Here is a 14,362-nt window from a genome sequence, read left to right as displayed (position 1 = left end):
CAGGAGAGTGGATGGATGGATGTGTAGATGATGGGTGATGGGGTGGATCCTATGACAAATGAACGCATGAAAAATGACTGTGTGGTTGCCAGAGGGGAGCTCAGCCTCCCTGTGCATCGACATAGCTGCCTTGCAAAACTCTTAGTGACCATGATGACCTGGGTCTCCTTACAGAGTGTTCTGATTTGATGCTTGCTCCTGCCCACTGAGTGTCTCCTGGAGGCTGAGGCGAGCGGTGGAAGAGGATGGCCACGCAGATCAGTGCTCGGGGCACCCAGCCTGCCATTGGACAAGAGGAGTACAACCTGTACAGCAGCCTGAGCGAGGATGAGCTGGTCCAGATGGCCATTGAGCAGAGCCTGGCAGACAAGACTCGGGGCCCAACCGCCACTGAGGCTGCTGTGTCCACACGTGTCAACCGCGAACCTGCCCACTTCTACCCCTGGACCAGGTAAGCAAGCAGAGACCATCTGGGGCATTGGCAAGGTGCAGATTCCAAACTCTGTTTATCCAAGACCAAATTATCCTGGCCTCTAAGACACATTTTAACAATGTAATGACTTTTTAAAAAATTTCTCTCTCTCTCTCTGTATATATATATACATATATATATATATATGTATATATGTATGTATGCATTTCCTTTTTAAAAATATTATTTTTGGAGTTCTCATTGTGGCTTGGTGGTAACAAGACTAACTAGTATCCATGAGGACATAGCTTCGACCCCTCGCTTTGCTCAGTGGGTTAAGGATCTGGTGTTGCCTTGAGTTGTGGTGTAGGTCGCAGATGCAGCTTGGATTCAACCCCTAGCCTGGGAACTTCCATGTGCCACTGGTGCAGTTCTAAAAAGACAACATAAATGATTAAATAAAATATTCTTTTCTTTTCTTTTTTAAAATTATAGTTGATTTATAGTGTTGTGCCAATTTCTACTATACAGCATAGTGACCCAGTCATACATATATAAACATTTTTTTCAGAATATCTTCTATCATGTTCTGTTCCAAGAAATTGGATATAATTCCCTGTGCTGTACCATAAGACCTTGTTGCTTATCCATTTGAAGTGCAATAGTTTGCATCTACTAACCCCAAACTCCCAGTGCATCCCACTCCCCCCTCCCTCCACTTGGCAACCACAAGACTATTCTCTATGTCCGGGAGTCTGTTTCTGTTCTGCAGACAGGTTTATTTGTACCATATTTTAGATTCCACATATAAGTGGTATCATATGGTATTTGTCTTTCTCTTTCTAACTTACTTTACTTAGTATGAGAATCTATATTTGCATCCATGTTGCTGAAAATGGTGTTATTTTGTTCTTTTTATGGTTGAGGATATTCCATTGGGTATATGTACCACATCTTCTTAATCCTTTCATCGTCAATGGACATTTAGGTTGTTTCTATGACTATAATTCAAAAAGATACATGTACCGCTATATTTAAGACCTGGAAACAATGTAATGACTTACATTTGTTATCGAAACTTACTGATCTCTGAAGGTGCACATTGCCTTAGGTCCTGTACATACTTTCCCTCATTTAATCCTTTTCAGGACCTTCTAGAAGGCTCTATGCTACACGCCCATTTTACAGATGAGGAAACTGAAATCAGGGGTTGAGTTGACTAGTCCAAGGTCACACAGCTAGGAGACTGGTGTTGCAGAGTTTGGAATGCTCTGGTTCCAGAGCCCATGGCTTGGTCTTGTATCACTGGCTTTATGTTTGGAGGCAGTGGAGCTGATGCTCTGACTCTGGCCAGGGCTTCCAACCCTATCTAGGCTGCCTCCCTGGCAAGACATGTCTGAGGAGCCAATGACATTTGCTCGCAAAGCCACCCTGCCTCCTGTTCTGCCTCCCTCATCTCAGCATGTCCTCATCAGCCTGTGAGCAGAACCATCTAGAGCAGCACCAGGTTGCACCACTAGAAATCTGACAAGAGCCACAACTGCAGTTCCACAGATGCAAATTTGAATCTCCTAAAAGTCACATTAAAAAGTATAGAGAAAGAGTTAACATGAATATATATCTAAAATACAATCATTTCAACCTGTCATCAACATAAGACTTACAAATGAGATGTTCGCATCCTCTTTGATCTCGAGTCTCTAGAATCCAGTGTGTATTTGGTACCCACGACCCATCTCAATTCAGACCAGCCACATCTCAAGGGCTCACTAGCCATCTGTGGCCAGTGGCTATAGCCTGACAGCACAGATCTAGAGGACACCTACTTCAGAGGAGATGGGAGCCAGAGAGCTAACTAGGCTCTGGATCTGAAAATGCTTTTAGAAATACGTAAATTTAAAATATGCTTTTGCTCACCACTGAGTTCAAGACAAGTGTGTATTTGGGGGTGGGCGGCATGGGGGTAGGAGTTGTGGGGGTGTTACCATGGGGCATAGGCCTCAAATCTCATTGTCTCCAGAGGCCAGCTGATTCCCTGTGTGACATTGGGCAAGTCGATTAACCTCTCTGAACCTCAAACAATATTAGTAACAAGAGCAGCAATAATAAACAGACTTTTTCTGATGTCCAGAGCCAGTTGACAAGGATGAAGGGTGACAGTGCATCTTGGCCCTGTCCCCTGATCAAAATCACCAGGGTATTCCCCAAGGAACTTTGGCCCTTCTGAGGCTGGACCACCTCTTCCAGGCAGGATGGGCAAAGGCCTGGGATGCCCATCACTCAGGAGTCCCCACTAAAGGGGAAGGCAGGCAGCCTCCTTGGGCAGCTAGAAGGAGGGTGAAGGTTCCAGATGACTGAGCTGCCCACGAGGACACCGCATCTTGGAACCCAACTGAAAAACAGAAACCCAGAGCCAAGGACACGTGGTGGCTGCTGCTCTAGAGGCCCTGGTTCCTGCTCTGGCTGGTTCAGCCTAAATCAGACCACAGGTTCCTCTTTTTCAGAGGGGGTCAGATAGAGAGAAGAGCATCCTTCTTCTAACCGAGGCTGCAGCGTGAGCCAGCATGTCCCAGTGCTTCCGCGGCCGCCTCGTCACATGGGAGCCCCACTCAGGAGTCAGGAGGACGCTTGAAAATATTAGAACCAGGCCCTGACCTCTCCTTCCCTGAGTGATGGAGGTAGAGGCTCTCCGTGAGGCGTAGACATGTATCCTGCCTCTGAGAAAAGAGCTCTCATGTAGGGAGAAGTGAAGTGACTTCTCCAAGGCCATGGGGCTTCGCTGAGATCCAGGCACAGTTATGGGGGAAAGAGGATTCAGCCTGCCTCTTCTCACTCTTAAAGCGACCTGATGCCTCCCAGGTTCGGCTCTGCTCTTTCCTCTCTGAAAGGCGGCTGAGTTGGGCCCTGCTGGGGAGGCAGATCCCTTTAATGTGATTGTTGGTGTCATTGTCATCCTCCTCCTCCTCCTTCACGTGTCTGGCCCACAGCTCTTCACTGGATCCTTACAAAAGCCAGGCCAGTGGGTGTCTCTGGGTCTCCTGTATGTCTGGCAAGACGCACGCCCAGCAGCGCCAGGGACGGAACCAAGGTCTGTCCCGCCCTGAAGTTCAGACATGGAACCAGCTCTGCGGACTCTGCAAAGGCCTCTTTCCGTTTCCTTTGCCTCCTCCACCTTGAAGTGGGGTTTGGGTCTCATTTCCTCCGCCTCCCACCCACGGAGATTCACGGTCCCCAAAGACAGACACACAAGCTTCTCCCCAGACCCAGACGGGGCGTCACAGTAAGCACGGCACCTGCTGCCGTCCTCGTCCATTTCTCTCTCTGCATATCAGAGTGTCCCTCCAAATAGACTCAGGGCCTGTTTTAAATGCAGACATCTCACATGTCCCCAGAGGCTCCATGTGGCTCTCTCTGTCTCATCTCTGACCAGCCTCCCAGGTCAAGCAGGTCACGCTTTTACTCTCTTTCCTGCCTGTTTCCGTCACTGCCATGACGACGACTTACAGTTTCTGTGTATTTATTTCTGCCTGTGAGCTCCTTGCAGGCAGACGCCTCACCCATCCTCCTTCTGCTGAGGCCTCGTGTCCAGCATATGGGGCCTGACCCGTGGCAATAGCGCCTAGCCCTTTGTGGGTGAATGAATGAGTGAATGATGGAATGAGTGAGGAGGCAGAGGACCAGAGGGGAAAGAGAAGTGGGTTTGGGGGTTTGGATCCTTCCTCTGTCACCTACTGGCTGTGTGACCTTAGGCAAGTTACTTGATTTTTCTGAGCCCCAGCAGCCTTACCCCTAAAATGGTGACAACAAGAAATCGCCTGGCCCACCTTGCTGTGTTCTTATGAAAAGCAAGTTAGATGAGTCAGGTGTTGGCGCTTCCTCCACATCCTGCAGCCTGATTGACCTCCCCCCACTTCCTCCCCATGTACCCCGAGAGCCCATCTCACCTCGTGACTTCCTCTGTTTCACGGACAAGCTTGTGTGTCACCCCCAGAGGCATCACCTGGCCTCCTGAGAGTGTCCCCAATATGCTGTGTGATCTACTTGGGGGCAGGGAACAGATACTGCTCACTTTTGTATCCTCAGTAGCTGATCATTGTGGACGCCCAATGAATCTTTGGAGCAAATAAATGCACATTGAATCCAATAAAATTCTCCAGAAATATAATTTATTGTTATCACCTTGTGACCAAAATGGCAACTGTGGACATAAAAGTCAACTGTGTCTTTGGGATCCTAGAAAGGAAAGGCAGTTGAGCCGCCCAGAGAAAATACAATATTTCCCACTTTTTTTTTAGGACAGCACCCACAGCATGTGGAGACTCCCAGGCTAGGGCTCAAAGCAGAGCTGTAGCTGCCGGCCTATACCACAGCCACAGCAACGCAGGATTTGAGCCACGTCTGCCACCGACACCACAGCTCATGGCAATGCTGGATCCTTAACACACTGAGCAAGGCCAGGGATCCATCATGGATGTTAGTCAGATTCGTTAAACGCTGAGCCAGACAGGAACTCCTATAATATTGCCTCTTAAAGCCATTTTCCAACTTGCTTCTCTCCCATCGCAAGGCAAGGGGTCAATCTGAAACATGTGTGAGGATCATTGGCTCAGCCTTGGCCTGCTGAGGGCTCCCTGAAAGTCAGACCAACTTCCCACCCCTTGGAGAAGGAGGGTTCACACACTGATGAAACAGGGAGCCTGGGGTTACCAAGATGGACCAGCCAGAGTGGGTCTCAGAAGCTGGCTTCCAGTCTTTAAACTTCTGCATTTTATTTAAGGTTACATTTCTAAGAATACAAAGGAAGAAATTCAGAAGCAGGAACTTGCTTGGGCTGATGTGTACACAGCTGCAAATAATTCAAATAAACCATCCACACTTACCGTGCATTTATGATGTGCCAGGTACCTTCCCAGCACCTGGATGTGAATCAGGACTGGTCCATATTCTCCCTAAAATTGCAGTCAAAGGAGGGCAAAGGACATAATGATCCAACAGGAGGGATGCACCAAAGAAGCTTGCTTCAGTATCAGAGGGACAGAGAAGGTTGATTCGTTTCCTAGTAAAGGAGGTGGGCTTTGCAGGATGAATAGGAGTTTGCCAAGCAAGTTAGAGGAAGCAAACCTTTTTTGATCCTCAGTTTCCTCATCTGCAAAAGGGAGCCAATTACATCTCCTTCACAAAGTGGACTTGAGGGTGAGATGAGATGCTTTGTGCCATGTGCCTCTCATAAGGCTTGGTACATAGCAAACTCTCAATGAATCTTGGCTGTGGGTGGGAGGGCAGAAGTTGCTACAGCTTGGAACTCATGTTCTCCTCCACACGTGAGTCCTCTCTGGCCAGCCCAGAAAGGATGGATTGGCTTGTGGGTGATGCGGAAACAGAACTCCCATGGGTGGGAGGCTGATTCCAGTGACCTGTGGGAGTGGACATGGAGCTGGTTGTCCTGTGTGAACTTCTTCTGTCCCCAGCCAGGGCGGGGGTGGGGGCTAGTTCTCCAGGAATCTGAGGTCTTGGCTTGTAACCACACAACACCAAGATTGCCGTATGGGATCAAGGTTTTTCTTCACTTGTTTCATTCATTTAAATTTATCAAGATCCTACTGTGTGCCAGGCCCTGTACTTGTGACATCTGTGCTTGACATTGGGCTAGGGTGGGGATGGGGTGACAGAACAGGTGGAGGCTGCTGGCTCAGTGGCAGGCATGAGGAAGACTCTTGTATTTGTCAGTTCCCTCTGCTATTAAGATGCCCGCTTGCCACCTGCATTCAGCCAGGGCCGGGCCAATTGTGCACCCTTCCTGGGGCTGGCCTGAGCTTCTTGTTAACTCAGACAGGGCTCAGTGACAAGTTAGGGGGCATGGTCGTCACAGCCCTGCTCCCCCCTCTCTTGAGCCTGAGCTGTGTCTGAAGCTGGGACCCGCTGGACTCCAGGACGGAGCGGTTGGGAGCTGGGTGATGGTGCCACACTCCTGACCCTGGTTTGCCCGCCTGCACAAAGGACGGGGGGCCTACCTGGGCCTCTTCCAGGGCATGACCTGTGCCCGCATCCTGCCAGGTTCCTCTCACCTCTGATGACTCAACCCTGGTGGTTTCCTCTGCTGGGATTTCCCCTGCTCTGGACCTGAGGGGAAGTGGGGCCTGCAGCCTTCAGCTGAAAGAGCAGGAAGGAGTTCCCGCTGTGGCACAGTGGGTTTAGAGTCCAGCTGCAGTGGCTTGGGTCATTGCAGAGGCACAGGTTGATCTCTGGCCCAGGGCAGTGGGTTAAACAATGTGGCATTGTTGTGGCTGCAGCTTGGATTCGATCCCTGGCCTGGGAACTTCCGCGTGATGCATTGGCAATGAAAAAAAGAAAGAAAGAAAGAGGGAGAGAGGGAGGGAAAGAAGGAAAGAAAGGAAGGATGGAGGGAGGAAGGAAGGAAAGAAAGACAGACGAACACAGGAAGGAAGAGAGAGAGAGGAAGAAAGGAAGGGAAAAGGAAGAGCACGGAACCCAGTCAGGGGCCTAGCGCCCCTTCCAGCTCTGAGCGCTCACCCTGCACCTGTTCAGAGCACCCAGAGTGGGTCTCCTGCCTCCCTCTCGGCCCCCCTCCTGGGGCTCTGTGGTGGCGTGTGTCCTGTCCCCCACCCCACTGGCCTCTGAACATCGCGAGGATCAACTGAAAGCAGCATCTCACTGCTCTGCATCCCGAGGTCCCTGCACAGGGTGTCAGGGCAGCAGAGCTGGGGATTCTGGTTGCATGGAACCCAGTCTGTCCGTTTCCGTCTCCGCCCCTTGGAGCAGTACGTCCCCTGCCTCCATCTAGGTGGCGGGGCGGGGGGACAGGAAGGAGGCGATTCCCTGCACCTTGGTGAGGGGACGTCATGGTCACCTCGCTGCCAGCCCCGCCCCAGCCTCGCCATCCCGGTCTTGCTGTTATTATGCCATCAGAGATGGGTCCTAATTTGGGGGTGAGGGTGGGCTTTTATCAGTGCTTATTACCTGGCTGAAAACATTCTAACAACAGAAAGTGAAGGGAGGCCCCCCATGGACCTCTGACGAGAGCGGCTGTGTCCCCAGGATCAAGGAGAGACAGAAGCCCAGGGCTTGGTCATGACCACCAAGCCGGGGCCTGTCCAGGTGGGCCTGGCCTCAGGCTGCTTGCACCCTGCCCAGCACCGTCCCCTTTTCAGGGCCAGGAGCAAGTACTGATAATGACACTGAGCCAGCGGCTCTTGGGCTGGGGAGGGGCCTGGCGGGCCGGGCTGGCACCCCGCTCCCCCAGCTCTGTCTGACAGCCTGCATTTCCTGAGTTTCCACCTGAGCTCACTTTGGTGGAGGCTCCTTGGACACTGGAGGAGGAGGAGACCCGCCTTCTTCTTCTGCCTCCTCCTTTTGCAAAGGGGGAAACTGAGGCACAAACAGGGGAGGGGCTTGGTCCCAGTTGCAGGACCTGTCAGCGCGGTGGTAGAGCCGGAGAGAGGGGACAAAGACGAGAGAGAGGCCAAGTCTAGGGAGGAGAAACTGTGTTTGTGTGTGTGTGTGTGTGTGTGTGTATGGTGTGTGTGGGGGGGTGGGGGGTGAGTGTGTGTGTGTCTGTGTATGATGTGGGTGTGTATGTGGGTGTGTGTGCATGGTATGTGTGTGTATGGTATGTTGGTGTGTGTATGGTGTGTGTGTGTGTGTGTGATATGGGTTTGTGTGTGGGTGTGTGTATGGGTGTGTGTGTATGGTGTGTGTATGTATTTGTGTGGGGTGTGTGCGTGTGTGTGTGAGCTCCTCAGAACAGACGTGTGTCTGACTCTCCAGCTGAGTGTGACCCTGGGATGGTTTCCCGCCCCTCAACACCTCAGTCTTCTGTAGAAAAGGCTGTGGCCTTGGCACCCACTCTGGTGTCCGTGGCATCACGCTGGGCCTCATGGGTGCCCAGGAGCAGGTGGGGGGAGAAGGAAGACAGAAGTGCTGGCCTTGGTGAGGCTGACACAGAGGCTGGCACCCTGGCCTTCTGTTTCTGCCCTTTCCCTGCCCTGTGCCCTCTGCCTTGCCAAGGGAGGCCACTAAATCCAGAGGACCTCAGCCTCACAGCTCCAGCACCTCCATAGCCCACGGGATGCTCGTTCTCCCCATCCCACAGGGCACCCCCAAGGGGCACTGGCTCCGCTGTGGGGAGTCTGTGGCACCAGGGCCCCCAACCTACTGGAAGTGGGGCCAGCCTGTCCCATTCCCATTCCCACCCCAAACAATCCAGACCTGTGCAGGGGCCACGACCCCTCCTTTCTCCCCTCCTGTCCTCACAACATTCCAGCGAGGTGGGAAACAGAGACTCAGAGAGACAAAAAAATGATATAATGAATGGCAGACACGTGTCAAGCCCTGTGCCTGGCCCTCCGGTAAGCAATTTACACCATCCACGCACTCAGGCCTCAGCAGACTAAGTCCCAGAGGAGATGCACCTGTTCCAGGTCACGCATCTAGGAAGTGCCAGAGCCTGGACTTGAACCTCTATCAGTCTGACTCCAAGCCCTGGCCCCAGTGACCTTCCTCATGCATCCTTTTGCTCTACTCTTTATACTGTGCCCAACCCTGGGACAGCAGGACCCTCGAACGAGGAACCAGTGAGGTGAGGGTGGGGCACAGACCTGGCTTGCGTCCCTGTCCCCCCACCCCTGGGAATCTCTTGTCCATCCCTGTTGGGACCCAGCCTGGCCCGCCCCGAGACAGAGCCCCTTTCATCCTGGGACCTGCCGCCAACCACGTCTCACATCCTCCTGGGGGAAGAATGTCACCTTGCTTCATATCTGCCTCCCGCGCGGTTGGCTGGGGAGGGGGCCCGTGGGGGTGGGGTGAGGTTAACCTCATTGTTGTCTTATATGGTCATTTAAATCTCCCAGGGCTTCCTCCAAGGGCCAAAAATAATCTGGAGACACAGCAGCTGTGGCCAGCGCACAGGGAGGACCCGGCCATCTGCTTTGGTTCAGAGCCCTGTGTCTGACTGTCAGTCTCTCCCCCTCGCTCTCCCTCCATCCTCGGTCCTGCCTCTGGCCATGACCCGCTTCTCCTATGCAGAGTATTTTTCCCTCTTTCACTCCTGCCCTGCGCCCCCTAGGTCCACTGTGTCTCCCGAGAGCCCACCGACCTCGGCCCCCAAGGGCCTGTTCCAGGAGGTTATGCAGAAATACAAGTCCTCCAGGATGGCGTAAGTGACCCCCTGCACGGCCCCAGACTGTCCAATCTCCCTCTCCTCCCGACTGGGGTTGGGGGTGGGGGTGGGAGGCAGGCCCATAGCCCCCAGGAAGTGTGTGTGGGGGGTACTCTGGAGGAACCCCCAGGCACACCCCTTTCAGGTGTGTCCCCCTGCCAGGCTGGGCTTGGTGGTCACAGGCTCCATCCTCAAGGCACTGCCAGGCAGGCTGTCCTTGCTGTTCACCCCGAGCTCCTCCAGATGGGCCCTGTGTGCTGGAGTAACCCTCTGACCTTGGGGACCCAGGGAGGGGGGGACTGGGGAGTTTGCCCTAGAAGCCCAGAGCCTCAGAGCTGAGCCGATGAGTCAGGCGCAGCGTCTCACTTTCCCCCAAGCCATCACCCTGGCTCTGTCCCAGCGCATCCCCAACACCCATACCCACACGTTTGGTTTTGCTTTGCTCTTTTCATTAGGTGCCAGGTACTAAAACTGAGAAATAACCCAGTTGCAGGAGGGCGTTTGCCTGGCACCAGGATGCCAGGCTAGGTGCGTCCTTGGAATGTAGCTCTGTGCTGATTGCTTCTCGGCTCCCCCGGGTCGACCCTACAAGCAGCTACAAGCTAAAGAGGGGCCCCGTGGCCAGAGCCCCTGTTCCTTTATCAGTTTTGTCATAGGCGGGGAGGGGCTGTTTTGTTTCTCCTTCCCAGCCTTTTTCCAGCCGGGCCAGCCCCCGCCCCTTCCTCAGTGCTGCAGGTGGGATTTTAACAGCCTGGAAAAGCCAAACCGGGTTCTGCTCTCCGGGCTGCTGCCACTTCCTGTGCGACGGCCTGTGAGTCGCTGTTCCTCTCTGAGTCTCCCTCCTCTGTGACAGGAGGTTGGAGAGGACAGGGTGGCCTCCAGGGTCCTCTCCGTCTCCTCAGTCTCTGCTGGCCTGACACCCCCAGCCACTCCCCACCCCTCCTCGGGGCGGCACTTGGCTGAGCCCATAGAGAAGCTGGCAGTGCGCGTGCCCTGGCGCCCCAGGGTCCTCGCACCACAGCTGGAGGAGACCCAATCTGGGCGGCAGGTCCTGAGAATGTCCTCATGACACCGCACACCCGCCAGAGCCACAGGAACAGCCAGCCATCCTCCCTTCCACGCAGCTGGGTCCCACCGGAGACCTTCGGGGGAGAAGGGACACCTACCCCACGGGGGCTTTTCCAGACACCAACAGGGGCTGCTCTGGCCGCTCGTAAGAGGAACTCATCAAGGTGGCAGTGATGGCGTTGATGGGGACTTCAGGGCTTATCTGGTCAGTTACCCATCGCCCCTGCTGGGTCTGGAACTTAAGCGGCATCTGCACTCTGCAACTATTAATAACCGGAGAGGCTGAGAGTCAGGCGGAAGTGCGGCTCACGCTGGAGGAAGCAGATGGGAGGGTAAAGGGGCTGGCCCTGTAGACCCTCCGAGGCGGGGGCGAGGGCCCTGGGCCTCCGGTCTCACCTCCTCCATCTGGGAAGTGGGACCATTTATGCAGCACGTCCTGGAGAGTGGATGTGGGAGTCAGAGCGCTAGTGGTCCTCACTGAGGCTCCAAGCTTGGGGGAGGGGGGAGGGGGGAGACTATTTCAGTGAAGGAATGAATGAGCGAATGAATGAATGAACAAATGAATGCGCAAGTGGCTCTGATGAATCAAGCTAAGAAGTTCTCTCTCACATTAGCCCTGAAGTCTTTTTGACCTTAAGAAGTTTTACGTATGAAGACTTCAAATGTATGAATTCTTTACATATTTCAATCTTTCAGCAACTAAAAGTTCTAGGGGTGAGGGGCAGGTCAGCAGGAAGGAAAGGAGTTGGTGAGATCCCAGAGTGATGCCCACTGTAAAGAGTCTGCCCCTTAGGGATCTGCGCCTTCATCTCAGTACAAACAAGCCCCTAAGGTGGAGGTGCTGGGTCAACCCTGGAGCACTACGCCCAGGGAAGGAGTTTAATGATTGCTAAAGCTCCTTGTGGGCTAAGTTACCCATCCCTTTAGGGGCCAGCACTGGAAGCCCAAATCCTCCTGGTAGAAATGGTTTGGGGGTAGCAGATGCAGCCACTGAAAGCTGCAGGGACAGAAGGGTCCCCTAATTCTCTTTTGGCCACCAAGGAGCCCCATATAAAAGGGACCCCTTGGTGTCTGTCCATGGACGTGAATGCACTTGCCATGTGTCTAGTAGAGTTTCCCTACACGGTACCCAACTTGGTGAGAAAGATGTGGAAACACTTCAGGTCCAGGGATGCTCCCAGGAGGATGGAACACGAGCAAGGGCCTGATGCAGAGCCCCCACGTTTATCTTGAGGCCTCTATGTCCTCCAGATGCTCAAAGGAGGCCAGCTGTAAAGACTGTTTTGAACAAGATACAAATAAAATCCCCAAAGAAACAAGCAAAGCTCTAATAGAGAAGAGGCTGTCTTTTGGCGCCCTCTCTTCCATACTCTCTCTGTCCCTCGCTTTCTTTCATGCAGCAAATATTTACTAAGCATCCATTATAGACGAGCCACTGAGCTGAGCCCTGGGAATCAAATCCTGAGGGATAAAAGAAAGACGAGGTCCCTGTCTTCTTGGAGGTTATAATCCAGCAGGGGAACAGGCAGAGGGTAACATCAAAGCCATGTCAAAGCCAGTGATTAGAGGAGGGCTTATGCCCGGAGGCAGGGGAGGCCGACCCAGGCAGGAAGCCTGAGCAAGCCGTGATGGGGCTGCGAGTGGACAGGCCAAGGTCAGGGCTGAGGTCGTAGCGGAGTTCCCAGGCCATGCCCGTGTGGGTTCAGGAGGATTCTTCTCCTCATTGAGAGGACATGGCTGCAGGGCTGAGCACCTGTCCCAGAGCAGAGGGGACAAGCTAGACGATGTGACCCACAGCTGGCCTGCTCCTGGCCCTGCCTTCAAGCTGGGCGAGAGGCTGCCTGGCCCTGCCTCCCCGCGCCCCAGTCCTGAGGAATGACTGGCTCCTTACGCCACAGGCCCGTGGACCCTGTGCTAAAGGCCATCAAGGAAGGCGACGAAGAGGCCTTGAAGGCCATGATCAAGGCGGGGAAGAACCTCGCAGAGCCCAACAAAGACGGCTGGCTGCCGCTGCACGAGGCAGCCTACTACGGCCAGCTGAGCTGCCTCAAGACGCTGCACCAAGGTGAGGCGGTGGCTCTGGGTGCAGCCACGCGTGGGAACAGGACTCACGGGCAAGGGCACCTTCCTTCCAGAGCTTTGCCTCCGCAAAAACTGCAGTAAGGGGACAAAGGAAAGTTATTACCTGCCTTGCAGAGTTAGTCACCGAGTTGGAAGCAAGGAAGTGACTTGTCCCCTTACCCCTCCATGTCCCCCATCCCCATCCTGTCACCTCTCCAGGCCTCCCAGGACAGGAAAGCCTAATTCCTAGAAAAGGAAGGAGGGAGGGTTGCCTTTGGGGAGAGCCACTGCCAGCTTGTTCCAGAATGTTTCAGGGACTGATCTGGTGTGGAAAATGCTGCAGCTGTGCCTGTGCCCTGCCAGGGCTGCCTCCAACAGCTGTGAGACCCTGGGCAAATCATGGCCCCTCTCTGAGCCTCGCCACCCTGGGCAAATCATGGCTCCTCTCTGAGCCTCGCCTTTCCCCCAGGCCCCATGTGAATGGAAACACCTGCAGGCCCTCAGGAGGCACGGAGCCCAGGCAGCCCACCGCCCTCCAGGGCAGGAACAGATGCATGAGCCAAGCTTCTGGTAGTGGCGGCTGGGAGTGTAAGGGTAGGACAGGGTCATTCAGAGAAAGAAGGAGTTCAACCAGGGAAGGCTTCCCAGAGGAGGTGGCATCTGAGCTGGATTAATATGACCGGGAAGCTGCCACAGCCCTGTGAAAGTGGCTGAATCCAGGGCCAAGAGAATGAAGGCAGTCTGGATGGAAAATTCAGGGAGATGCCAGGCATATCTGTCCTTGGGATTGGGAGGAAATCGGGACCACCTCTGTGTTGGGGGTGGGGGTGGGTGTCTTCCTCTTTATGAGTTTCCTGGTCCGTCCTGCCCAGCATACCCAGCCGTCATTGACCAGCGCACCCTGCAGGAGGAAACGGCCCTTTACCTAGCGACATGCAGAGGACACCTGGACTGCCTCCAATCCCTGCTCCAGGCTGGGGCCGAGCCTGACATCTCCAACAAGTCCCGTGAGACACCGCTCTACAAAGGTGAGCCCGTGAGGGTGGGCTTCCCCAGGAAGGGTCCAGAAGCTAGCTGGGCAATCAGGAGAATTGCTTGCAAAGTGTATAACACCCCGCCCCGCCCCGGGGAACCTAATGTGACCGGGCAGCCTCGTTCAGATGTATAACTTATATATCTGAAACATTCATTCATGCACGGATACACTCAACATGTCCCAAGTCCTCCCATGGGCCAGGCATGCTGAGGACTCAGAGATGCAAAGATGTGGCCTGTGCCCATGTGCTCTTCCAGCCCGGTGGGCATCAATTCACAGCCAATGTAACAGTCAACTACTGGCATTGAGAAACTTGGCACCAGATACCTGGGAGAATGGGGGAGGGCCCCCGCAGGAGGGGGTCCCAAAGCTGAGCCTGAACAGGAGGAATTTACCCCCTGGACAAGCAGGGGGAACAGCATAGGCAAAGGCAAAGAGGCTTGAAAGGGAAAGTGTCCCTCTAGAATATTTGACAAAAGAAAAAACTCCTGGTTTACTCAAAACATCATCCAAGGACATTCACTGGCTGCCCTAGCAATGCCCAGAGTCAAAATCTGAATAATCATAACAGCTGGCATTTATTGTGTGCTTACTGTGTGTCAGGCTCTGT

General features: G+C 53.8%; 1 protein-coding gene across 2 annotated transcripts in view; it reads left to right on the top strand.

Annotated features, from left to right (window-relative positions):
* The window catches only part of ASB2 (ankyrin repeat and SOCS box containing 2), a 47,979-nt gene that overhangs the window by 13,915 nt on the left and 19,702 nt on the right, over positions 1-14,362 (top strand). For both annotated transcript variants that reach the window (XM_021099651.1, XM_021099652.1), the window contains exons 2-5: positions 175-451; positions 9,495-9,584; positions 12,554-12,720; positions 13,589-13,744. In XM_021099651.1, the coding sequence (XP_020955310.1) occupies positions 246-451; positions 9,495-9,584; positions 12,554-12,720; positions 13,589-13,744 (619 nt within the window). In that variant the 5' untranslated portion in view covers positions 175-245. The remainder of the gene's footprint in view (positions 1-174; positions 452-9,494; positions 9,585-12,553; positions 12,721-13,588; positions 13,745-14,362) is intronic.

Source organism: Sus scrofa, chromosome 7 (genome assembly GCF_000003025.6).
Source record: "Sus scrofa isolate TJ Tabasco breed Duroc chromosome 7, Sscrofa11.1, whole genome shotgun sequence".
Taxonomy (NCBI): Eukaryota; Metazoa; Chordata; class Mammalia; order Artiodactyla; family Suidae; genus Sus; species Sus scrofa.
This window is presented reverse-complemented; position numbering and strand designations above follow the sequence as displayed.